Source organism: Bos javanicus, chromosome 10 (genome assembly GCF_032452875.1).
Source record: "Bos javanicus breed banteng chromosome 10, ARS-OSU_banteng_1.0, whole genome shotgun sequence".
In the NCBI taxonomy this organism is placed as follows: Eukaryota; Metazoa; Chordata; class Mammalia; order Artiodactyla; family Bovidae; genus Bos; species Bos javanicus.
This window is the reverse complement of record NC_083877.1, coordinates 60,705,913-60,733,816: the sequence shown is the minus strand read 5'-3', so window position 1 is coordinate 60,733,816 and position 27,904 is coordinate 60,705,913. Positions and strand designations below refer to the sequence as shown.

Here is a 27,904-nt window from a genome sequence, read left to right as displayed (position 1 = left end):
ATGTACATTAGCCACTTAACACTGCTAGGAAAGGAGCCAAATTAATCCCTTACTAAAACTGTGTCACTATGCAATTTTTATCACTAAATTAAAATAATTTGTAAATATTTGTACATTATGCTTATATAAACTCTCTAACTTGAAAATGACTGTTAATCCTATCACCATTTAAAGAATGAGGAACAAAAGTAATGGAAAAGTTATTTTTAAAATGCTACATCCTTAACTGTTTTTTAAAAAGTAAAACTCAGTAGTAAAGGCTAATCGATACAAGTAGCAAATTACTAACAACAGAAATATCCAACACAAAAGCCAATCAAATGTGGTCACTTACTTTTGGTACCACTGGTCCTCTATTACTATTTCTGTTTCGATGGCCAGACAATGGGAAGACCTGTCCAAGGTGATTTGGACGCTCAGTGCATTCTGTGGTTATAGTATTGACAGTATTTGCAGCCTGAAAAGTGTTGGAGTAAGGTGCAGGGAAAGGATGATAGAAACCCATGACTTGTGCACATGGTGCTGGCATCAGCTGATAATATGTATACTCTGTAGAAACAGGTGGCTGAGCAGATATAATGGGGTAAGCAAGGTACGGTCCAGCAGGGTTTGGATTAGGCTGTTGCCATCGTATATCATTGTTATATAATGGAAACTGTCTGTAAAACCAAATCAAAAAAGAACAAATCTATTGACATGCATGTCTGAAAATAATACAAAGCAAATTTTCAACTTATTTTAATAAAAGAAAATAACAGTATAAAATGTGCTAGGTTGCTTCCATTGTATCTGACTCTTTGTGACCCTATGGACCATAGCCTGTCAGGCTTCTCTGTCCATGGGATTCTCTAGGCAAAAATACTGGAGTGGGTTGCCGTGCCCTCCTCCAGGGGATCTTCCCAACTCAGGGATCGAACCTCCAACTCTGAAGTCTCCTGCATTAGCAGGCAGGTTCTTTACCACTAGTGCCAACTGTAGCCTCATAATAATTCTGAAAAAGAGATCATTTTTTATCAATTTCCTTGCTATAATTAGTTTTTACGTATGTGTAATAACAATTTTAATTGACAGTATAAAGGAATTCGGGCTTCCCTGATGGCTCAGCGGTAAAGAATCTGCCTGCAGTGTAGGAGATCCAAGAGCTGTGGGTTTGATCTCTGGGTCAGGAAGATCCCCTGGAGTAGGAAATGGCAACCCACTCCAGTAGTCTTGCGTGAAAGTCTCATGGACAGAGGAGCCTGGTGGGCTACAGTCTAAAGGGTCACAAAGAGTTAGACACGACTGAGTGTGTACACACACACACACACACACAAAGAAATTTAACCTGACAGTTTACTGCATTTCAAAATTTAAAATGTACAGAGTATTCTTATTTGTAGCTCTCTCCCTCAGCCTCACAATATTTCTGCCTAAAAGTTAAACACCTATCTGCTGAATCTGCCAGTAATGGCAGTCCAAAGTTCCCATTCAATGGCAGTAACTAACTGTAACAGCCCTCTGCAAAAAGCAGGGTAACGTGATCATTGTATAAGGTGGTCTTTACAGTAGGTGACTTGATTATTCCACCTCCATTCTTTAGTTCAGGCCAAGGGCCTCCTACTCCTCTCCAATATTCCCCTAACCACTTGGCCAAGTCCAGCTCTTTCCCTGGCTCCCCTTCTTGACAATGGAAGCAGGTGCCAGAGGTCCAAGAGAAAGAAAAGAAAAAGGCAAGCTTGTTCAGTGCCATCTTATCTCCAGCATTAGAGTTCTTCTAGTGTGATGCCTTCCTATAAAGCACCAGTCCTTCCCATCTCATCAGTCCTCCTTGCAGACAGTTGCCGCTGATGACTAAGAGGTCATACAGAGCTGGATGAGAGAGCTTTTCCTTACTATTCCTTGACAAAGCACAAGGGAAAAATGTTCCCTGCCATAATTCTAAAAATATTTTCAAATAATCTGATGGCTGGCCTACTCATGAATTCTCAAAGATTATTTGGTAAGATAAGAAAAGTTAAAATTATACTGTACACTTAGCCACTCTGTCAAACACTGCAATAGTATTTTTAGTTTATAAATTACTTCAAGCATAGTCCAATATAGGTCAAAGATTCTTAATGTAATATTCAGTTCAGTTCAGTCACTCAGCCATGTCCGACTCTTTGCGATCCCATGAATCGCAGCACGCCAGGCCTCCCTGTCCATCACCAACTCCCAGAGTTCACTCAGACTCATGTCCATCGAGTCAGTGATGCCATCCAGCACCTCATCCTCTGTCGTCCCCTTCTCCTCTTGCCCCCAGTCCTTCCCAGCATCAGAGTCTTTTCCAATGAGTCAACTCTTCGCATGAGGTGGCCAAAGTACTGGAGTTTCAGCTTCAGCATCATTCCTTCCAAAGAAATCCCAGGGCTGAGCTCCTTCAGAATGGACTGGTTGGATCTCCTTGCAGTCCAAGGGACTCTCAAGAGTCTTCTCCAACATCACAGTTCAAAAGCATCAATTCTTCTGCGTTCAACTTTCTTCATAGTCCAACTCTCACATCCATACATGACCACAGGAAAAACCATAGCCTTGACTAGACAAACCTTTGTTGGCAAAGTAATGTCTCTGCTTTTGAATATGCTATCTAGGTTGGTCATAACTTTTCTTCCAAGGAGTAAGCATCTTTTAATTTCATGGCTGTGATCACCATCTGCAGTGATTCTGGAGCCCAAAAAATACAGTCTGACACTGTTTCCGCTGTTTCCCCATCTATTTCCCATGAAGTGATGGGACTGGATGCCATGATCTTCATTTTCTGAATGCTGAGCTTTAAGCCAACTTTTTCACTCTCCCCTTTCACTTTCATCAAGAGGCTTTTGAGTTCCTCTTCACTTTCTGCCATAAAGGTGGTGTCATCTGCACATCTGAGATTATTGATATTTCTCTTGGCAATCTTGATTCCAGCTTGTGATTCTTCCAGCCCAGCGTTTCTCATGATGTACTCTGCATATAAGTTAAATAAGCAGGTTGACAATATACAGTCTTGACGTACTCCTTTTCCTATTTGGAACCAGTCTGTTGTTCCAGGTCCTGTTCTAACTGTTGCTTCCTGACCTGCATATAGGTTTCTCAAGAGGCGGGTCAGGTGCTCTGGTATTCCCATCTCTTTCAGAATTTTCCACAGTTTATTGTGATCCACACAGTCAAAGGCTATGGCATAGTCAATAAAGCAGAAATAGATGTTTTTCTGGAACTCTCTTGCTTTTTCCATGATCCAGCAAATGTTGGCAATTTGATCTCTGGTTCCTCTACCTTTTCTAAAACCAGCTTGAACATCAGGAAGTTCATGGTTCACATACTGCTGAAGACTGGCTTGGAGAATTTTGAGCATTACTTTACTAGCGTGTGAGATGAGTGCAATTGTGCGGTAGTTTGAGCATTCTTTGGCATTGCCTTTCTTTGGGATTAGAATGAAAACTGACCTTTTCCAGTCCTGTGGCCACTGCTGAGTTTTCCAAATTTGCTGGCATATTGAGTGTAGCACTTTCACAGCATCATCTTTCAGGATTTGAAATAGCTCACCTGGAATTCCATCACCTCCACTAGCTTTGTTCATAGTGATGCTTTCTAAGGCCCACTTGACTTCACATTCCAGGATGTCTGGCTCTAGGTCAGTGATCACACCATCATGATTATCTGGGTTGTGAAGATCTTTTTTGTATAGTTCTGTGTATTCTTGCCACCTCTTCTTAATACCTTCTGCTTCTGTCAGGTCCATACCATTTCTGTCCTTTATCGAGCCCATCTTTGCATGAAATGTTCCCTTGGTATCTCTAATTTTCTTGAAGAGATCTCTATGGAAGAGATCACCCATTCTGTTGTTTTCCTCTATTTCTTTGCATTGATCGCTGAAGAAGGCTTTCTTATCTCTTCTTGCTATTCTTTGGAACTCTGCATTCAAATGCTTAGATCCTTCCTTTTCTCCTTTGCTTTTAGCTTCTCTTCTCTTCACAGCTATTTGTAAGGCCTCCCCAGACAGCCATTTTGTTTTTTTGCATTTCTTTTCCATGGGATGGTCTTGATCCCTGTCTCCTGTACGGTGTCACGAACCTCCGTCCATAGTTCATCAGGCACTCTTATCTATCAGATATAGTCCCTTAAATCTATTTCCCTTGACTCAATTGAACAGAATCCTTTAGCTTCTACTGTGCCTAATCCCCCAAACTATTAAAGAGTTCTAGAGTATTAACTTGAATATTTAATACCTGAGAGAGTAATTTACTGACCATATATCTCATCTATCCAGAATTTCTCAAAGAATGTGCCTGAACACACTAGTGTGACACAATGGTTAAACATGTGTAGAAATATTGACTTGCCTTAGCCCTCAGGGGTGGCTGGGCAAAGGCTAGAGTCCAGCTACCTCATCCATTTATCCTACAGTGCTAGAAGTACAATTTTAATGTGTGATATAATATGAAACATGCTGAAAGTACTTTCATACAGCAATAAAATGAACTACACCAATGAAGTGCTAATCATTCAGACAGTCTAAGCAGGGTTAGAAAGGCTATCAGGACTATCACAAGACACACCCTAACCACTAGGTCACACAGTATCCGAGCTGTAAGCATTTTGCTAAATCACTCTGTGACCATAGCACAGAAACTAAATTTAAACTACAGAGTCTAAAGATACAATAAGCTAACTGGCCACAGAAGCTTCAAAGTTAAGGGCCATCCCTTGATATAGTCTTCTTAGAACAGACTGTCTTGGCAATTAGGATTATATGCCTATCCTCAAAAAAAGGTTTTCTGTTCACCTCTTTCTGAATAATTCCTTCCTCCCGTTGAGTCAGTTTATTTCAAAAAAATTTCAATAACTTATTATAGGAGATACAAAGAATTCCATTTTCTCTTAGAAAGAATGAGAAAATAATAATAATCCATGCCAACAATTTTTAAATTTCTACATCATTTGGTTTCATTTACTCCTCTTAGAAAGTAGAGAAATAGTTAATACTTAAAAGTTACAAAAGGAAAAAGTTAAGACGTGTGCTTTGCAAACTTCTACATTTCCCTACCCCTTTCTTCCCCCACCAAAAGAAAATAATAATAAACAAATTACCTATTGGACTGGTTTTCTTGCACGAATGGATAACAGGTAATCAGGTAGCTGGGAATTGGAGTTGGTTCTACACCAGAAACATTTCCATTATCATTTGGGAGTGCCATAGGGATCATAAATGTATCAGGATTCTTCTTCTGGGGAATAAATGGTTCTACCTCAGCTGACAGCTTGACATTCTTCAAAGAGAAAGTGAAACACATTACTAACAAACAAGCAAAAACTTAAATAATACAAATTCACAACAATAAAACAATAAAAGAGACAGTCTTCTCAGTATTCACAAAACATTCAAAAGAAGAGCAAGGTCACATTTTAAAATTTTAATCTGATTATGTTATTTAGACAAAGCCATCAACTGGATAAAAACTTTATCAAAGGTTACTACATTTCAATGAAGTCATTTCTTACATAACCAAAGCTGTTAAAACAATCAAGAGTACAAGGAAGTCATACCTTGGAGTCCAAAAATAAAGCTGGTAGTAAAAAAACAAAACAAAACAAAAAACAAACTCGCTCTTCAAACAAAACATTGTGTTTTAAGTTAATTTTGTTAGTGGAAAAAAGTCACTGAACAGAGTTCTGAAGGATAACTACTCTATATTTGTTTGAATAGCCTAAAAAAGTTTATTTCTGTCCATTGCAGGAAATTAGATTAGTATGGTTAAATTAAAAGGAAGGATAATGTCTACAATAAATGAAAAAAACAACTTAGCACAAGGGAGAAAAACTTTGGCTTCACAGTTAAATTGAGAAAAAAGTGAGCACTTCAGCTTTCCAGCAAACAAACCGAGGAAATAAGGTAATCCAGAATTCGTGCTCCATGTTAGTTTATTTTTATCTTCTCTTATAAATCTATAGAGGTTTAAACATAGTAAAGTACCATACTAAGGATGCACAAATTGGGGACAAAACTATAAAGAAAAGTAAAGAAGAGCCATGAACGTCAGGATAGGAATTACTCTCAGGAAAGAGGAAGCTGTGATTGGGAAGAGGCACCTGGCAGAGCTTCTGAGGCACCCAACAAAATCCTGTATCCTAACATGGGTGACACAAGGTCTTCATCCAATAACTCATTTAGCTGTACACTGGTTTTGTGCATTTTTCTTTCTGTGTTTGCTATATTTAACTAAAATTTTTAAGATTTTAGTATAAAATAATCTATAGGCACATTCTGTAAAAGGAGAATGTTAAAAAACTACAAACATCTCAAGGTGACTTGGGGGAAAAAACCCACAAACATAACAATATTAAAAGATAAACACTTTGCAAAACCAGTGAGTGGAATGCAACCCAATATTTCAACAACTCAAATCAACTACGTGAAAGCAATAGATCTAACCAGAACTTTTTCCCCACTGGGATGGCATTTATTAGAAGCTCCCATCAAGGCATATTTCTCTGAATAAATTTCATGCATGTGTCTCACAAAAGTAATTAGTAGAAAATCCAAAAAAATCTAAAGAAAAGACTTGACATGCTAAATATATGTGCTGAATATACAGCCTTTTTTCAAACTGTTCAAAAACAGTTCATTGTGAACATTTGAAAACACATGTCTAGGGAAGAAATCTGAACTATACAGCAGTATCAATTCAATATCCTTCCTCCCCACCTGATGTAACTTTGATGTCTACTTTTATACTACTGACCAAATCTGAAATAGATAACATAATTGTACTCATAAATAATGTGTGAGTTGGTTTCTTGAATTCCAACATAGGAGGCAAAAACAAATGTTAATAGTATATAGGTCGGTGATTTTCACTATGATAGTTATTAGGACTCAAAACTTATTAAGGTCTAAAATATCAACCTTTGAACGTATGAGAATCCTGAACAGCTTTATAAATCTGGGCTAGAAGACATTTGAATTTTTTTTTCTAATTCAAGGTATATGGTTATATTAAATTCTCAGTCCCATATGAAAAAAAACTAAGAATACTAATATAAAGAAATAAGGCAATTTAAAAATAACTTTTCCTGATACCCCCAAATAATACCAATTCATAAATTACTTTGGTAACAACAAATTCATATCCTTGCTCTTTCCCAACAGTGTAGTGTTTAGGATTCCACTTCCACTGCAGGGGGCACGGGTTCAATCCCTGGTGAGGAAACAAATACCCCACAAACCACCAGACTAGCCAAAAACAAAAAAAAAGTTTTTTGTTTTGTTTTGCAACAAGTTTTTAATACCTAGTCTCATCTGTTCTTTATATGTTTTGTGAATTTAAGTAACCACTACTCAAAAAGTGTCATGCATAATTTATAACTAATATCTGTACATATACACAGTATATGTCCCCAAAAATTTAAGTCTGTATTGGCTTCTATTCTAAGTACAATTCTAGATATTGGCATTCAACAATAAAACTCACAAACACTGAAATGATCCTTTGTTTTTACCAAAAAAGAGAAGCTGCTGTAGTCAACAGCTGCACAAACAGAAGATGTCACTAGTAGGAACAGACTGGCAAACTTTCTCCCACAGTTACAACTCCCTATGGTTTTAAAAGTTGTTTGTCGTGACTTTGGGGCCTTCAGCATCATACATCAAAATGCAGCCTCAGCTGTCCTCAGGCCTGAAAAGTAATGTTCATATGGCAAAATATTTTTTAAAATTTCACATAATAAAAGTCATACAGATAATATGTTAAGCAAGCAACAGATTTTGGCAGTTATTTCACTAATATAGAAATTAAAGGAAAAAATGTCTTACATAGTAGACAACAAAATGTTATGAAAAAATTAACTAGTTACTTCATACAATGATACTCCTCAGTTTGTATTTCTGTTTAGTCTATTTATGCCATGACCGTTAAGAAATTTTTGTCTCCTTAAAGAAAATAAAATAATGGAAGAAGTCTAAACAGAACAAAATCTACTCCTGTACTTCTATTTGCTAAAAAAAAGGAAAAAAAAAAAAAAGACACTGTACTGTAAAATTACCTTTATCTTTCAGAAATTACTTCAGAATTTTCCAAGTTAATGAAAAATCATAATCCCAGAAACCTGTTTTGAACAAGAAACTGTAGAAACCTTATTTAAAAGTTTATTAAACAAATGCATTCAGATCACTGAGAGCCTGTATAATTTAACAAATACACACTGAGCTCATGCACTGAAGAGAGCACCACACTAGTATGAAGCACACATCAACAGAAAATCCAGACTAAATTCCTCTGAGATGGAACTTTCAGAAGAGTACAAACAATTTCCCCAGAAAGCAATAGAAAAATGACACCCACTTAAAATCAAAACTGAAGTAGAACATAATAAAGCATGCTCCCACAGTGAAATGTCAGTACGTACTACACACCCACAGAACAAATAAGACTATGGAAACCCTCCACGTTCTTGCTATATTAAGGTAAATAGGATGTATCAAACACTAAGATGTTTTATATATCATGACCAAAGATAAAATAAATGTCTTCTGAAGGAAAATGTGCTTAAGAAATACCTGCTGGCTTTATTGTTTTCTGGAACGTCTTTTACTGAAAGTAAGCCACTTGACTAAATAAATCAGTAGTTATACATATCAAGTTTTGCAAGACTTTAGAAAATACTGAAGAGAAAAATCAAAGCATTTAACTTAGACTCTGCCTACTTGCTTTCCTATTCATACATTTTCCCTCTTTTCTTAAAATGGACCACATTTAATCTTGTTAAACTCTGATGGTACTTTTTTAAAACCTAACTTTCTAAATTTAATACTAGTGTTTGGAATTTTCTTTCTTTCTTTGAGGAGTTCTCCCCCCACCCCCACTTCTTTCCTTGGATGCTTAATTTTTAACTTCCTTTTAAAATGCTGAACAGCGAAAACATTTATGACTATGCCTTTGCCTCAGAGTATAGCTTCAGCCACATCCCATACATTTTAATATGCAGTATTTTATTATGTTTTAAAATTTTTTTAATTGCACTTTTAAAGTCCCCTTTGACTTAAAAGCTTAGGGGAAAAAAATGCCTTTTTAAATTTCCAAATGATATTTTCACTAAATGAGCATTATTTACTTTCTTTTTGATTACAAAAGCATTTTTAAAATGTTAAGGCAATAGCTTACTTAGATCTATAAAAGCTAACTCTAAGTATTACTGAATAAAAAACACTTTAGAGTAACTTATTTAGAATACATTTAGTTTGCAGTGCTGACTCTATTTGACATTTATAATTATTTAAAGAAAAAATTATAACCCAGATAATATTATACCTTAATTGGTAAACAGCTCTTTGCATGAAACCATATACACTTATCACACATCTGGTTTTCTAAGAATTAAAGGCATTAGTGATCAATAATTTTGCAAATTACTTTAAAAGAACTCATCTAACATTAATGTACTAAAAACTAAGCCCGAGTTTAAATTATTTGATAATACAAAAGAGACTGTCAACCTCAAGTGTTCTGTCACTTCTAAAGCCACTGTTTATTTTTTTTTTTAAATCTCAAAACACTGTCCTAAATGTCCTAAAAATAGAAATACAAAAACTTTATAAACAAACTCCATTATTTAGTCTTCACATCCCTTTATATCAGTTTTTTTTTTTTCCCCTTTAAGGACAGGGGAAAAAAAAACACCTAAGATCCGGCACAGCTAAATAAACAAAACAGATTTTTTTTTTTAATGCACTATACTAAGCAGCATCCTTTCTCAGAACTACCTCTGGCAATTAAAATAAGCTACTCATTTTGATTTAAAACAGTCTTGCTAAAAGAGGTTACTCCTGAGATTCTCTTATGGTTATAACATTTTTTCAAATAGTCATTACTACAGTTAAGATTACTAGCTAGCATGTATTCCCAGTAACTTGCTTTTTATTATCTTGATCAACACACACAGAATTTATCCTTTTATACAAAGATTTTATACATATATATATATATAAAAACAAGACATAATTCCAAGAACTACAACATGAATGTCTTCAGGCAAAACACGCTTAGATATTTTTTAAGTTACCCTTGTGCAATACTCCAAGGATTTAAGACAAAATGCAGAAAGTCTGTATTAGTACTAGTCTTTAAAAATCAAACTTCTATGAATAGTCAACCACTATAATATTATAAGTTTTAACGCTGTAGACATTCCCAGAAATTCTGAATATAAACCAACACTGGTTTAAAATAAATGTTTTGAGAGAAAAACGGAAATTCAGCACATGTGGCATCTGTTTTTAATGACTTTTACTTATTAAATTCATTTAGTAAAAATATAAAAGTACATTCCAAATAACTTGGAAAAGCCATTACATTACTCAGTGGTATAGTGAAAGCAATCAAGAACTCCACACAGTGGACAGATCTCAGTTCCAGCCCCTCATCTATCATTAAGTTAATAGTTCTGTGCCTTTTTTCAATGATGAATATGAGAATATAATGAAAATAATGGAGTTTTGCCATCAGAAAAGTGCTAATTTAAAATGAAGGAGACTCCTTCCAGGTCATCCATGGACCCCTGAATTAACTGCTTACAGCATGAACTAGGCAAAGCAGCATCACTTTTGGGGATCTCAGCTTTCTGTGAGTGTATGTGTGGGGGAAAGAGCAATTGATTCAAATTATTCTCTCATAATCCCCTAGGATTAGGCTAAGGGAAGAGGTAGGAGGTACTGGAGAGAAAAAAAAAAAAATTCTTCAACAGAAAACCTACATTTATGTTTCTTTCTGAAGCTTAAATTTCTACAAAATTTTAATAGGTTGTGAACTCTGGAAAGAAACGGGATGAAAGACAAAGAGGCTCTCTAAAGAATTTGCTCACAGCACTTGCTGTCAAGATAATTACATACAAATAACTATGCTAAAAGTTACCATCTAAATAGTTAATTACATTTCCTCTGGGATGAAAGGAACCATAAGTATATATATATATATATATACATGGAACCATAAGTATATACATGACAGCATTACTAGTTACAGTTCTGTCATCCCAGTGAAGAAACAAAATGTTTAACCCTTTCATTAGTGACACACGTACTGGAAAATCATTCAAGAAAATTTCTTATTCACTTCTCAGGCTTTGAAATTTCGGGTGTTTTTTGATAGGTATCTTGGAAAATTATTTTTCATTAAACTGGATATAGGGGACATATAAAATACCTTGGGTCACAGGAAAGCCTGAATTAATTTGTCAAGGGGTCCCCATCAGTTTTGCTTTGGTAAATGCACAAACTGTTTCGTAAAACTCGCTTGTGTTTTCAGTCATATTCACACAAGCTTTTTTTAAATAAAGATTTTTATACAAAGGAGAAAAAAAAAAAAAGAAAAAAACAAAACAAATATCCACAACCAGGAAGCTGCTGTCTGCTGAAAGAGACCTATTTCAAAATCTGAACTCCCTCTGACTAGCTACATATATACACATAAATATACCAGCTACATATATACAAATACAAGAATTTGGGAAATCTTGTCTCGTTATTCAGGTGTTAATTATCCATTTGTAAAGTCATCGGGCTAACCCCTAATCTTTTTCCTTTATCTATTTGCCGAGTTCATTACTGGGCAAGGCCTTCAACTGAAGAGGGGGAATGGACAGTGAGTAAACTTCGATTTCATCAAATTAAATCCCTTCATAGAGATCTCAGAATGGAAAATACTGAAACTTTTTGGAGGGAAGAAAACTATTATTTTAGATTTTTTCCCTTTTTTTTAAACACTGTCACCATCCCAGCCTCCCAGCACCTACTAGCTTGGATAATCAATAATTTGATGCAACTGAAACATTAATGGGACTTCGTGAATACGAAAACGGGCTCGGAAATGAACTCGTCCTTCGGGTCCTACACCTTTAAAATATAAAATCGATGTTTCAAAAACACTATTATTTGGGGGGGGGGCAAAATAACTGGCTAGAAGGGCAAAGGGAAACCGCAGTATTTCATATCTAAAAAGGAACACCTCCATAAAACCACTGCAAAAACAATGCTTCGCTCAAGGGAACGTAGGTCTTAAAAAGCCCATAACCCCTCCATCATCTGTAGTTATCACATTCCCTGACAGTTTTTCTAAGCGAGAAGCCTTTCCACCTTAAAAACACATTCCAGAACTGAAGGGAAGGGGGAGGGGGGTTAGTATTTGGTGAAGTTATAAACCCTCTCTCGGGAAAGAACGGACAACTTGGGAATCTTCTGGCCCCTTTCACCAAACAAGTCAGGGCGGCCAAAAGCAAATCCCCAGCCCGGGGGAAATCAGAGCTGGAAAAGCCTCCAAGCTCGAGACAGCATCTGAAACAATGCAGAAGAGGGGCGCCGCCAGGATCCCGGGGAATGGAGGTCTGCGCCAGCAGGAACCCGAGGGCTCCGGCCGTCCGGGCCCACGCTCGGAGACCAGGGCCCGCTCGGGAGGAAGCCGCGGCCGCGACCCCCAGCTCCCGGCCCGACCGGCCTGGCTCAAGCCCGCGTACCTGGTCTGCGGGGGCTCGGTCCATGGCGCCTGCAGCCGCAACGGGCCCGCGTTAGTCGGTGTGAAGAGTGCCTCGGGCCGCTTTCTCCATGGCCCCCCGCTCGGGTCGAGACCGGGCTCCGGACCTCCGCCCCTATCTAGCTGGCCGCGACGCAGAGTCCGGCTACGCCACTGGCCGAGGAGGCGGCCCCAGCTCCGGGAGGAGGGGGCAGCGGCAGCCTCGGGGAGGGATCATCTGGGACGGAAGCCGAGGAGGGCCCAAATGAGCTAGAGGCGTAGTCGGAAATGGCGGAGCGCGGAAGGGAAAGAAGGGGGCGGAGGTCCACAGGGGCAGGGGGCGGAGTGATCGCAGGCGGCCTGAGCTGGCGGAAATCCAACGCGAGCTGGCCGTTCTGGAGGCTGAGGCCAGCTGGACATTCCGAGTAGCATGTTCCCTGAGCCGCTCTGCGCTTTGCGTGGGACTTAACTGCCCCTCTGGACTGCTAAACTAAGGAGTGTGGAGCCACTCGGACACGCGCGTTTTGAGGACTTGAGCGACTTCGGAGACCACTTGAGTCTGTCAGTCTCAGTCCTGTGGGACTCTGCAATCCTATCATGGACTGTAGCCCGCCAGGCTCCTCTGTCTATGGAATTTTTTAGGCAAGAATACTGGAACTGTTTGTCATTTCCTACTTCAGGAGATCTTCCTTCCCAAACTAGGGTTGGAACCGGTGTCTCTTGCATTGGCAAGTGGATTATTTGCCCAGAGACCACTTTCTCATCCCAAACTACCTTTGGTATATCGGAAGAGGTTTTAGCTGCCTGTACATATGTTATTCTTTCTTTTGTCATCTGGCTAAAGGAAGCCTTAACTGTAAAGGAGAATACCACAGTATGGCGACTACTGAGAAATGAGACAGGAAGCTCCACAAATAGTGGTTAGGTAATTCATTGTCAAGGACCAAGTTCAACCCTAGGCTCACCTTCAGGCTTCTCTGCCCTATCTCAGAACCCCTAATTTTTCCCACCACTCAACAGGTAACATACTCTGGTATGTTGCCTTTCCACCGTGCTTATTGATTGTTCCTCTTACCTTCGATTCCTTAGTTTCCTCGAGGAAAGAGACTGCCATGAGATTGGACACTTGGTAATCATTGTGGATTGCCTCTGGATATCTCCTCCAACACATACCCTAAGAGTTCTTGTTTGCTGGTCAGTTCCAGGGTAAGGAAGAAAAAATAAAGGCTTGTTGTTCAGTTGCTAAGGCATGCCCAACTCTTTGCCACCCTATGGACTGCAGCATGCCAGGCTTCACTGTCCTTCATTATCTCTCAGAGTCTGCTCAAACTCATGTCCACTGAGTCGGGGGGTGCCATCCAGTCATCTCATCCTCTGTCACCCCCTTCTCCTGCCCTCAAGGTTTCCCAGCATCAGGGTACTTTCCAATGAGTCAGTTCTTGGTATCAGGCTGGCCAAAGTATTGGAGCTTCAGCTTCAGCATCAATCTTTCCAGTGAATATTCAGGGTTGATTTCTTTAAACATTGACTGGTTTGATCTCCTTACTGTCCAAGATGCTCTGAAGAGTCTTCTCTAGCACCACAGTTCAACAGCATCAAAGCATAAAAGCTAAATTATACTTAAGTGAAAGAAGAGAGTAGAGGTGGCTCCTGTTTTGAAGGACTGGTGTGGAGATACACAGCTGGAGAAGAATTTTGAGAAGCTTGCTTTGTTATGCTTCAGTAAAAACTTGCTTTGCCTTTTCAGTTAGTCTGGCTCAATAGTCTAGTTTTATTTGAATAGGACTTCAAGAAGTTGTGGAGCCCCCAACTGTACTTAAGTTGGTACTATATTTTGACCTGGTGAAAGGAGTTATGTAAAGTTAATAAGACTTACATCAAGGCTGGCAGCAGAAATTATTTCTGAGGAGAAACATATTTGTGTGTAAAGATCTCTCATTTATTTAGTTTTAGTAGCTCTACTTCCTCAAATTTTGTGTGTGTGTGTGTGTGTGTGTACATGTATGTGTGTGTGTGTGTGTTTATGTGCTTAGGCTCATATATATATTATGGTTACATACATGAATGATTCGTGTAATGTTAAGTCTCTAGTGTCTATCAGTGAATGCTGAATGAATTTAGGTTTGCTCAGAAAAACTAAACTATTTATAATATATAGTTATGTAAACTAACAGATGATCATCTTGCTTCACACTTGAAAGGTAAAAAGAACTCTGAATTTTTAGAATTTCCCCCATGGTGTCTTTAGCCATAAGATACCCCTGCTGCTGCTAAGTCGCTTCAGTCATGTCTGACTCTGTGCAACCCAATAGACAGCAGCCCATCAGGCTCCACCATCCCTGGGATTCTCCAGGCAAGAACACTGGAGCAGGTTGCCATTTCCTTCTCCAATACAGGAAAGTGAAAGTGAAGTCGCTCAGTCGTGTCCGACTCTTCGCAACCCCATGGACTGCAGCCTACCAGGCTCCTCCGTCCATGGATTTTCCAAGCAAGAATACTGGAGTGGGGTGCCATTGCCTTCTCCGGTCAAAATGGCAATAAATAACAAATGTTTGCAAGGATGTGGAGCAAAGGGAACCCTTGTACACTGTTGGTCAGAATGAAAGTTGGTGCAGCCACTAAGGAAGACAATATGGAGGTTCCTCAAAATATGCAGATGAGAACTATCATATGATCTAGCACTTCTACTTCCGGGTATTTCCCTGAAGAAAACAAAAACATTAGCTCAAAAAGAGGTATTCACCTCCATGTTTATTACAGAGTTATTTATAGTAACTAAAATATGGAAGCAACTTAAGTATCCATCGATAATTAAAGAGATAAAGAAGATCAGTGAATAAAGAAGATGTGTGTGGGGGTGTGGGTGTGTGCCACATACATTGGAATATTCATTTCAGTTCAGTCGCTCAGTTGTGTCCGACTCTTTGCGACCCCATGAATCGCAGCACGCCAGGCCTCCCTGTCTATCACCAACTCCCGGAGTTCACTGAGACTCATGTCCATCGAGTCAGTGATGCCATCCAGCCATCTCATCCTCTGTCGTCCCCTTCTCCTCCTGCCCCCAATCCCTCCCAGCATCTGAGTCTTTTCCAGTGAGTCAACTGTTCCCATGAGGTGGCCCAAGTGCTGGAGTTTCAGCTTTAGCATCATTCCTTCCAAAGAAATCCCAGGGCTGATCTCCTTCAGAATGGACTGGTTGGATCTCCTTGCAGTCCAAGGGACTCTCAAGAGTCTTCTCCAACACCACAGTTCAAAAGCTTCAATTCTTCAGCGCTCAACCTTCTTCACAGTCCAACTCTCACATCCATACATGACCACAGGAAAAACCATAGCCTTGACTAGACGAACCTTTGTTGGCAAAGTAATGTCTCTGCTTTTGAATATGCTATCTAGGTTGGTCATAACTTTCCCTCCAAGGAGTAAGCGTCTTTTAATTTCATGGCTGCAGTCACCATCTGCAGTGATTCTTTTAATTTCATGGCTGCAGTCACCATCTGCAGTGATTTTGGAGCCCAGAAAAATAAAGTCTGACACTGTTTCCACTGTTTCCCCATCTATTTCCCATGAAGAGATGGAACCGGATGCCATGATCTTTGTTTTCTGAATGTTGAGCTTTAAGCCAACTTTTTCACTCTCCACTTTCACTTTCATCAAGAGGCTTTTGAGTTCCTCTTCACTTTCTGCCATAAGGGTGGTGTCATCTGCATATCTGAGATTATTGATATTTCTCCTGGCAATCTTGATTCCAGCTTGTGTTTCTTCCAGTCCAGCGTTTCTCATGATGTACTCTGCATATAAGTTAAATAAGCAGGGTGACAATATACAGCCTTGACGAACTCCTTTTCCTATTTGCAACCAGTCTGTTGTTCCATGTCCAGTTCTAACTGTTGCTTCCTGTCCTGCATACAAATTTCTCAAGAGGTAGATCAGGTGGTCTGGTAGGAAAAGTAGCAAAGTTTTGTTTTATTTTTCCTAAGTGAAGTCACTCAGTCATGTCTGACTCTTTGCGACCCCATGGACTGTAGCCTACCAGGCTCCTCAGTCCATGGAATTTTCCAGGCAAGAGTACTGGAGTGGGTTGCCATTTCGTAAACTCCTTTTTAAAATATATTTATTTGGCTGAGTCAGGTCTTATTTGTGGCACACGGACTCAGCAGTTATGGTGCAGTGGGCTTAGTTGCTCTGCAGCACGTGGGATCTGCATATCTGAGGTTATTGATAATTCTCCCGGCAATCTTGATTCCAGCTTCTGTTTCTTCCAGCCCAGCATTTCTCATGATGTACTCTGCATATAAGTTAAATAAACAGGGTGACGATATACAGCCTTGATGAACTCCTTTTCCTATTTGGAACCAGTCTGTTGTTCCATGTCCAGTTCTAACTGTTGCTTCCTGACCTGCATACAAGTTTCTCAAGAGGCAGATCAGGTGGTCTGGTATTCCCATCTCTTGAAGAATTTTCCACAGTTTATTGTGATCCACACAGTCAAAGGCTTTGGCATAGTCAAGAAAGCAGAATAGATGTTTTTCTGGAACTCTCTTGCTTTTTCCATGATCCAGCAGATGTTGGCAATTTGATCTCTGGTTCCTCTACCTTTTCTAAAACCAGCTTGAACATCAGGAAGTTCATGGTTCACATATTGCTGAAGCCTGGCTTGCAGATTTTTGAGCATTAGTTTACTAGCGTGTGCTGCTGCTGCTGCTAAGTCGCTTCAGTCATGTCCGACTCTGTGCAACCCCATAGACAACAGCACATCAGGCTCCACCATTCCTGGGATTCTCCAGGCAAGAACACTGGAGCGGGTTGCCATTTCCTTCTCCAATACAGGAAAGTGAAAGTGAAGTCACTCAGTCGTGTCCGACTCTTAGCGACCCCATGGACTGCAGCCTACCAGGCTCCTCCGTCCATGGGATTTTCCAGGCAAGAGTACTGGAGTAGGGTGCCATTGCCTTCTCCGAAGATACCCCTGAGTAAAAATTCAGTAACAGTACAGTCATAAAATTACCATAGTACTTTGGTGTTCTTCCTTTAAAGAATGACCTAAGGAAATTGAAATATAGGATCTTGAAAAATCTTTCCACTTTATAGAATTTTTATGACTATGAAATAGTTCTTGCAGAGGATCTTTTATGTACAAGACAGTCACTTAAATTTTAGAATAGGTTTATGAAAAATTATAAGAACAAAAATGTCACAATGCCCTTCCAATTTAACACAATACTAGGAAAGCTCTTATTCTAAAAGCTATTAGGATAAAAATTTAAATCTATGAAGGAAGAAAAGACATTTTAAAACATTACATTTTATAGATGATTGAATTTTAATTAAGTCTTTCATTCAGCAAAAAATATTTAACATGCTAGGTGCTAGGCTAAGTACTGGAGGTTAGTAGTTAATAAGACACTGAGGACAGAGGCCATGTTTGTCTTGTGGGCAAGACATACATAAAACAAATAAAGGTGAGATGAGTGTCATGAAACAGGAACCTCAATAGTTTCTGCCATAGTGTGGGATGGAAGGTCAAGGAAGTTATATGTAGGTAAATAGACTCTAAGGAAACACCTGAAGGGTAAGTAGGGTTTATGATAAGTAAGGGGGAGGAAATAGGGAAATTGTTCCAAGGAAAAGGAATGGCATGTGTGAGGACTCAAGTAGTAGAGAGAGTCCAGCATTAGTTCTTCAACAAGCTCGCTCCTTGAAATGAGAGTTCTGGAGGAGAGGAATAATCCAATAAAGCAAGATTGGAAAGGATAGGATGAAAAACTAGGAGAAGAAATTGACCTCAGATGGGAGTAGGTGTATGTTGTTTACAATGACAAAATAAAGACAGGAGAGGTATGGCTACGTTTCTAAGTTGAGAGAGTGCTTGTCAGATGGCTTCTGTTTTATCAGTGAAATGGAAGGCAAGATTATCTTCTGATAGTGGAGGAAAGCACAGTTGTGATGATCACGCACTTTTCAAAACTCAGCAAACACTTTAGACTTGTGCATGTTATTATGTGTAAATTTTACATCAAAAGATAAACACTATAAATAAATATTGAACTCTAGTTGTAACAAATACATGTACCTATGTAACCCAAATATCATCAAAATATAGAATGTTACCATTCTATAACATTCTTTTAAACTTTTAAAACTTCTCAGGAATTCCCTGGTAGTCCAGTGGTTAAGAGTCTGCCTTGCAATGCAGGGAATGTGGGTTTGATCCCTGGTTGGGGACCTAGGATCCGTGCTGCAGAGCAACTAAGCCCACTGCACCATAACTGCTGAGTCCATGTGCCACAAATAAGACCTGACTCAGCCAAATAAATATATTTTAAAAAGCAGTTTACGAAATGGCAACCCACTCCAGTATTCTTGCCTGGAAAATTCCATGGACTGAGGAGCCTGGTAGGCTACAGTCCATGGGGTCGCAAAGAGTCAGACATGACTGAGTGACTTCACTTAGGAAAAATAAAACAAAACTTCGCTACTTTTCCTAGCCACAGCAACCAGAAAGGAAGAAATAAAAGGAAGAAAAGAAAATCGGAAGTCAAGAAAAACTCTGACTATTTACATATGACCTGATATTATATATAGAAAACCCTGAAGTCTCTATCAAAAAAGAGAAATTAAGGAAATAATCCCATTTACAATCACATCAAAAAGAAAGAAGTACCTAGGAATAAACTTAACCAAGAATGTGAAAGACCTATACTCTGAAAGCTGTAAAACATTAATGAAGGAATTTGCAAATGATACAAAGAAATGAGAAGATATATAAAAGGGATTAATATCCAACATATATAAACAGCTCATGTGCTGTGCTATGCAGTGCTTGATTGCTTAAGTCATGTCCAGCTCTTTGCAGCCCCATGGACCACAGGCCACCAGGCTCTTCTGTCCATAGGATTTTCCCTGCAAGAGTACTGGAGTGGGTTGCCATGCCCTCCTCCAGGGGATCTTCCCAACCCAGGGATAGAACCTGAGTCTCCTGTGTCTCCTGTATTGCAGGCAGATTCTTTATTGCTGAGCCATCAAGAAAGCCCAAACAGCTCATATAACTATATATTTTTTTTAAAACTAATTTTAAAAATGTGCAAGAAGAAGCTGAATAGACTTTTTTTTTGAAACAAGACATAAAGATGGTTTACAGGCACATGAAAAGATGCTCAGCATCACTAATTATTCAATTCAGTTCAGTTCAGTTGCTCAGTTGTGTCCGACTCTTTGTGACCCCATGAATCCCAGCATGCCACGCCTCCCTGTTCATCACCAACTCCCAGAGTTTACCCAAACTCATGTCCATCAAGTCAATGATGCCATCCAGCCATCTCATCCTCTGTCGTTCCCTTCTCCTCCTGCCCTCAATCACTCCCAGCATCAGGGTCTTTTCCAATGAGTCAACTCTTCGCATGAGGTGGCCAAAGTATTGGAGTTTCAGCTTCAGCATCAGGCCTTCCAAGTTATTAGAGAAATGTAAATCAAAAACGAAAGGAGATATCACTTCACACTTGTCAGAATGGCTCTCATTAAAAAGTCTTCAAATAACAAATGTTGGTGAGGATGAGGAGAAAAGGGAATCTGGTAAACTGTTGATGGGAATATGAATTGGTGCAGCTACCATGAAAATAGTATGCAGTTTCCTCAAAGAACTAAAGATAGAAATACCGTATGATTCACCAATGCCACTGCTGGGTATATGTCTAAAAATAAAAGTCCCACTAATTTGAAAAGATACATGTACGCCAACGTTCATAGAAGAATTATTCCCAATAGCCAAGATATAGTGCTATTTCAAACCTTAAAAGATGATGTTGCTAAAGTGCTGCACTCAATATGCCAGCAAATTTGGAAAACTCAAAAGTGGCCACAGGACTGGAAAAGGTCAGTTTTCATTCCAATCCCAAAGAAAGTGAAAGTGAAGTCGCTCAGTCGTGTCTGACTCTTCGCAACCCCATGGTCTGCAGCCTACCAGGCTCCTCCGTCCATGGGATTTTCCAGGCAAGAGTACTGGAGTGGGGTGCCATTGCCTTCTCCAGTCCCAAAGAAAGGCAATGCCAAAGAATGTTCAAACTACCACACAATTGCACTTTTCTCACATGCTAGCAAAGTAATGCTCAAAATTCTCCAAGGCTTCAATAGTATGTGAACCAAGAACTTCCAGATGTTCAAGCTGGATTTAGAAAGGGCAGAGGAACCAGAGGTAAAATTGCCAACATCCACTGGATCATAGAAAAAACAAGAAAATCCCAGAAAAACATCTATTTCTGCTTCATTGACTACACTAAAGTCTTTCACTGTGTGGATCACAACAAAATGTGGAAAATTCTTAAAGAAATAGGAATATCAGAACATCTTACCTGCCTCCTAAGAAACCTGTATGCAGGTCAAGAAGCCACAATTAGAACCAGACATGTAACAAAAGACTGGTTCAAAATTGGGAAAGGAGTACATCAAGGCTGTATATTATCACCCTGCTTATTTAACTTCTATGCAGAGTATATCATGAGAAATGCTGGCTGGATGAAGCACAAGCTGGAATCAAGATTGCCAGGAGAAATATCAGTAACTGCAGATATGAAGCTGACACCACCCTTATGGCAGAAAGTGAAGAGGAACTAAAGAGCCTCTTCGTGATGGTAAAAGAGGAGACTGAAAAAGCTGGCTTAAAACTCAAACTTCAAAAAACCAAGAACATGGCACCAGTCCCATCACTTCATGGCAAATAGATGGAGAAACAATGGAAACAGTGACAGATTTTATTTGGGGGGGCTCCAAAATCATTGCAGATGGTGACTGCAGCCATGAAATTAAATGACACTTGCTCCTTGGAAGAAAAGCTATGACCAACCTAGACAGCATATTAAAAAGCAGAGACATTACTTTGCCAGCAAAGATCTGTCTAGTCAAAGCTATGGTTTTTCCAGTAGTCATGTATGGATGTGAGAGTTGGACCCTAAAGAAGGCTGAGTGCCGAAGAATTGATGTTTTTGAACTGTGGTGTTGGAGAAGACTCTTGAGAGTCCCTTGGACTGCAAGAAGATCCAGCCAGGCCAATCCTAAAGGAGATCAGTCCTGAATATTCATTGGAAGGACTGATGCTGAAGCTGAAATTCCAATACTTTGGCCATGTGATTCGAAGAGCCAACTCATTGGAAAAGACTCTGATGCTGGGAAAGATTGAAGGCAGGAGGAAAAGGGGATGACAAAGGATAAGATGGTTGGATGGTGTCACTGGCTCAATGAACATGAGTTTGAGCAAGCTCCAGGAGTTGGTGATGGACAGGGAAGCCTGACATGCTGCAGTCCATGGGGTCGCAAAAACTCGGACATGACTGAGTGACTGAACTACAACAACAACAAGATATAGAAGCAACCCAAGCCCATCAGCAGATGAATGGATAAAGAAGATGTGGTATATATACACAATGGAATATTATCTAGCCATAATGAAGAATGAAATTCTGCCATTTGCAACAATGTGGATGTACCTAGAGACTATTATGCTTAGTGAAATAAGTCAGATGGAGGAAGACAAATACTCTCATGTTATCACTTATATGTGGAAATTAAAAAAATAAAACATACAAATTTGTATAACAAAACAGAAACAGATTCAAGAATATAAGAACAAAGTAGTGTTTAGCAGTGGGGAGAGGGAAGGGAGGAGGGGCAAGATAGAGTTATGGGATTAAGAGACACAATCTATTGCATATAAAATAAATAAGGAACAAGTATATACTGTACAGCACAGGGAAAGATAGCCATTATTTTGTAATAACTTTAAATGGAATATAGTCTATAAAATATTGAATCACTATGTTGTATACCTGAAACTAATCAACTATACTTCAATTTTTTTTAAAGAAATTAAATAAATCTTCTCTACTTTAGTCAGATGCTTATGTTTTTCACTGTTGTAAATTCACTACCTACACCAATGTCTGGTAGATAGAAGTTGCTCAATAAATATTTGTTGAATAAATGAACATTTGATAGGCTATTAAATTAGGATTCTTTCAGCCAGGGTTGGGTTTTGTTAGACATGTACATTGTATTAAATGAGCAGGATTCAGTAAAGTGTGAATGCTTTTATATTTTGTCTTCACATTCTCTGAGGGCCACTTTTTTTCCCCTGTGTTGGATGAAATCTCATGAAGATCACACAAACTTCATTCCAGGTTAAAGCTTTCCCTTTTCCCGAGCTCAGTTCTGCTTCAGGCTGGAAACTGCAGTAGAGGACGCAACACAGGCCACTTCTGTTTTGCTTTCTATCTTTATATCTCTGCCTCCTCTTCCTTAACTACATGCTGGTTAATGTTTTAGATTCCTCCAGGTTTGGTCTGTGAAGGGGAAGATGGTAGAACTTCTCAGAGGTCTCAGACGTATGCCATGCATGGCACTTTCAGGCCTTCACTAATTATCCTAGCCTTCAGCCCTTGGGTTTCTAAAGTTTAACCCTCATCTAGGTCCCTTGTGTCTCAGCCAAACAGTCTTCTTGCTGGACTCCCTTTTAAAACAGCTTTTACCACCATCCCTGGGAACATTTTGCTACACTTGACTTATCACATATCCATCTATCCACCTGTCTAGCATCCCATTAATCAACCTTACTTTTGGTGTGTTACAAAGTAAATTGCTAACATAAGTACACTTTGCCCTGAGAAAAACTCACGTGTATCCACAGTTGGTGAACATGCAGCTGGTTTGGCATTCTTTCTGGTCTGACTTTGGTTTTCTCAGGGAAGATTCACACCCCAGGTCCCTGTATTCCCCCAGACTTCAGGTGACATGTATCAAGTTCTCCAAGTATTTCTCTGAAACCTCCTCTCAGGTAGCTTGAGGTAAGGGGAAGCATCTCTTTTGTTCCCCCGTGGGAGATGTGAGTACGTATCAGGTATCTTCAAAGCAATACCTCTTCTGAGTTATCAGATCCCCCCAGCCATCCCCCAACCTTGAACTGGAAATTAGTGATGAATAATACTGAGCCACAATTTCTTGGCATATTTTACATGGTAGACTAACATCTGACTTTAGATGTAGGGGAAATTGGCACCTATCTATTGTCCTTTTGGGACTCAGTCAAAACAGACAGCATGTACGTCATGTCACATGTTCATTTATTTAACAAATATTTGTTGAGCACTTGTTCTATGCCAGGCACTAGTCTAGGTAGTAAGGATACAATGTTGAACAAGACAAAGTTCCTGCTCTCATGGAATTTACTGCTAAGTCTGGGTGACAGATAATAAGTATATTTCAAAAAGAAGATAATTTCATGTGGAGATGAATGTGTGAAGGAAATAAAGCATGCTAATGTGATTAATGCAGATAAAGGTGGAGGTGGATCCCTTTCATAAGGGCTGACTTCTAAGGAGGTGATATCTGGCCTGAGATTTGAAGAATACAAAAGGTAGAAGGAAACAAGAGCAAAGGCCCCAGGAGGAAAAAATCTTGTCATTAGAGGAACAGGAGGAGACAGGTGTGAATAGAGGGTAGCAGGAGGAGAGTGGCATGAGCAATGAACGGTACATGAGACCACAGCCAAGCCAGATCATGTTAGAAATTTATAGGCCATAATAAGGAGTTAGGATTTAACTTTAATTTCAAAAGCCATTCAAAAGATTTCAAAGAGGTGCATGGAATTCATGTTTTGACTGAGTGCTGAAAAGATAAATGTTAAAATTAATACTTACCTTCTAGTGTATAAGAGGGCTTCTCTGTTGGCTCAGATGGTAAAGAATCCACCTGCAACATGGTGTATAAGAACAAATCTGAATGTTTATATAAGAATTGGGTTATTATTACAATTTTATCATAAAAAATGTAGTAGTCAAACTTTAGAAGTTTCAACGAATGCAGGAACAACTTCTCAGCATTATAGTTTCTACATGTCCCTGAAGTCACACTACTACACATTGTGATTTTAAAGAACAGCCTACTCTCAACTACAATCAGGTGAGGGGCAAAGTATTTTCTGGCTAGTTCTTCTGTATAGAGTAATTCTCTACACAGTAATATTGTAATATGTAATGTGATAGTAACATTGCACCCGGTGTTAAATTTCCCTTCCTTTCTAATAGAAGCTGACAATGATAAATTCTATTTGCTTTATCTGGCCAATGGAGAAGATTCAATTTCATAGAAGCCCTCTAGAAGCTAGAGGGCCTGTGCTCTGAAGAAAATACTTTATTAATATTTTCATAAGCATATCTAAGATTGTTACTCTCATTTAGAGTTTTAATTTCTCATGTGTTTATTTCTGAATGCGTTTATTACTAAATTAAATGTATATTTTTGGCTCAAGAGGGTATCATTTTCTTCCTAAAATTATCTAGTCAAATCTTTCTTGTATTAACTTTCAGTTAATTCCCCTGTTTATTTAAATATTGGAAAGCTATCCATAATCTTTTTACATAAAATTAACAACTTTCACAATCACCATTATTACTTTACTCTATATTTAAACTATTAATAGAATTTCAACATAAGGATTCCATCTAAAATGCTTACTTATATTTAAAAGTATATATCTACATATTAATAATAATGCTCTCTGACATACCTGTTCTTACAGCTTATATATGTGTGTGACATGTGCTCAATCATGTCCAACTCTTTGAAACCCCATGGGCTGTAGCCTGCCAGGCTCCTCCGTCTATGGAATTTTCCAGGCAAGAATACTGGAGTGGGTTATCATTTCTGCCATCAGGGGATCTTCCTGACCCAGGGATAGAACCTATGTCTCCTATGTCTTTAACCCATTGAGCCATCAGGGAAGCCCCAGAGCTTATATCAGATCAGATCAGATCAGTCGCTCAGTCGTGTCCGACTCTTTGCGACCCCATGAATCGCAGCACGCCAGGCCTCCCTGTCCATCACCAACTCCCGGAGTTCACCCAGACTCACGTCCATCGAGTCAGTGATGCCATCCAGCCATCTCATCCTCTGTCGTCCCCTTCTCCTCCTGCCCCCAATCCCTCCCAGCATCAGAGTCTTTTCCAATGAGTCAACTCTTTGCATGAGGTGCCCAAAGTACTGGAGTTTCAGCTTTAGCATCAGTCCTTCCAAAGAAATCCCAGGGCTGATCTCCTTCAGAATGGACTGGTTGGATCTCCTTGCAGTCCAAGGGACTCTCAAGAGTCTTCTCCAACACCACAGTTCAAAAGCATCAATTCTTCAGCGCTCAGCCTTCTTCACAGTCCAACTCTCACATCCATACATGACCACAGGAAAAACCATAGCCTTGACTAGACGAACCTTTGTTGGCAAAGTAACGTCTCTGCTTTTGAATATGCTATCTAGGTTGGTCATAACTTTCCTTCCAAGGAGTAAGCGTCTTTTAATTTCATGGCTGCAGTCACCATCTGCAGTGATTTTGGAGCCCAAAAAAGTAAAGTCTGACACTGTTTCCACTGTTTCCCCATCTATTTCCCATGAAGTGATGGGACCGGATGCCATGATCTTTGTTTTCTGAATGTTGAGCTTTAAGCCAACTTTTTCACTCTCCACTTTCACTTTCATCAAGAGGCTTTTGAGTTCCTCTTCACTTTCTGCCATAAGGGTGGTGTCATCTGCATATCTGAGGTTATTGATATTTCTCCTGGCAATCTTGATTCCAGCTTGTGTTTCTTCCAGTCCAGCGTTTCTCATGATGTACTCTGCATATAAGTTAAATAAACAGGGTGATAATATACAGCCTTGACATACTCCTTTTCCTATTTGGAACCAGTCTGTTGTTCCAGGTCCAGTTCTAACTGTTGCTTCCTGACCTGCATACAAATTTCTCAAGAGGCAGGTCAGGTGGTCTGGTATTCCCATCTCTTTCAGAATTTTCCACAATTTATTGTGATCCACACAGTCAAAGGCTTTGGCATAGTCAATAAAGCAGAAATAGATGTTTTTCTGGAACTCTCTTGCTTTTTCCATGATCCAGCGGATGTTGGCAATTTGATCTCTGGTTCCTCTACCTTTTCTAAAGCCAGCTTGAACATCAGGAAGTTCACGGTTCACATATTGGTGAAGCGTGGCTTGGAGAATTTTGAGCATTACTTTACTAGCGTGTGAGATGAGTGCAGTTGTGCGGTAGTTTGAGCATTCTTTGGCATTGCCTTTCTTTGGGATTGGAATGAAAACTGACCTTTTCCAGTCCTGTGGCCACTGCTGAGTTTTCCAAATTTGCTGGCATATTGAGTGTAGCACTTTCACAGCATCATCTTTCAGGATTTGGAATAGCTCAACTGGAATTCCAATACCACTAGTTTTGTTCATCGTGATGCTTTCTAAGGCCCACTTGACTTCACATTCCAGGATGTCTGGCTCTAGGTCAGTGATCACACCATCGTGATTATAGCTTATATAGTCATGCTGATTAGAAATGATGGTAACCCAGTGAGATCACCTGATGGGGGTTGCGTACCAAGTTTAGGATTGCCAGAAAGTGAAATAGGAATTTAACAATTAAAAAAATTGAGGTATAATCTGCGTATAACATGTATTAGCTTAAAGTATACAACATAATGACTCGATATATGTATATCTTACAAAATGATTACCATAATAAGTTGTTAACATCCATCACCAGTTAGAAATTTTTTTCTCATGATGCAAGCTTTTAAAATCTGTTCGTTAGCAACTTTTAAATACATAGCACAGTATTGTTAACTATAGTCACTTGCTATATATTACATCACAAGGACTTCCCTGGTGGCTCAGAAGGTAAAGAATCTGCCTGCAATGTGGGAGACCTGGCTTAGATCCCTGGGTCAGGAAGATCCCCTGGAGGAGGGCATGGCAACCCACTTCAGTATTCTTGCCCAGAGAATCCCCATGGACAGAGGAGCCTGGTGGGCTATAGTCCATGGGGTTGCAAAGTGTCAAACATGACCCTAGACACAGCATGCAAGGATGTATCATATAGCTGGAAGTTTGTACCTCTTGACTACCTTCACCCGTTTTAACGACCTTCTCTCCTTCCTCTCTGGCAACCACCAATCTGTTCTCTGTATCTACGAGTTTGGGATTTTTTTCAGATTCTACTTTATAAGTCAGATCATACTGTATTTGTCTTTCTCCGACCTTTTTCACTTAGCATAATGCCCTCAAGGTCCACCTAAGTTACCACAAATGGCAGAATTTCCATCTTTTTAATGGATAATATTTGTATATGTGTATATCACATCTTTATTCATTCATCTGTCAATGAACACTTAGGTTGTTTCCATATCTTGTCTATTGTCAATAGTGTTGCAATAAACAGGGGTGTACAGCTAGCTGTTCAAGATAGTGATTTTGTTTTCTTTGAATAAATACCCACAAGTGGGGTTGCTGGATCAAATGATAGTTCTATTTTTAATTTTTTGAGGCAACTTTATATTGTTTTCCATAGTGGCTGAACCAATGGGAATTTGGCATTTTGGCCA

The 27,904-nt window shown here is 39.3% G+C and overlaps 1 protein-coding gene across 2 annotated transcripts in view; it reads right to left on the bottom strand.

The window, feature by feature from the left end:
• Nucleotides 1-12,723, bottom strand: part of SECISBP2L (SECIS binding protein 2 like) — a 60,135-nt gene extending 47,412 nt beyond the window's left edge. Inside the window, exons 1-3 of one of the 2 annotated variants that reach the window (XM_061428839.1) lie at nt 12,502-12,723; nt 5,089-5,267; nt 335-659 (exon numbers count right to left, since the gene is read on the bottom strand). In XM_061428839.1, the coding sequence (XP_061284823.1) occupies nt 335-659; nt 5,089-5,267; nt 12,502-12,525 (528 nt within the window). In that variant the 5' untranslated portion in view covers nt 12,526-12,723. The remainder of the gene's footprint in view (nt 1-334; nt 660-5,088; nt 5,268-12,501) is intronic. The other variant, XM_061428840.1, reaches the window with a different exon arrangement.
• Nucleotides 12,724-27,904: the final 15,181 nt, after the last annotated feature.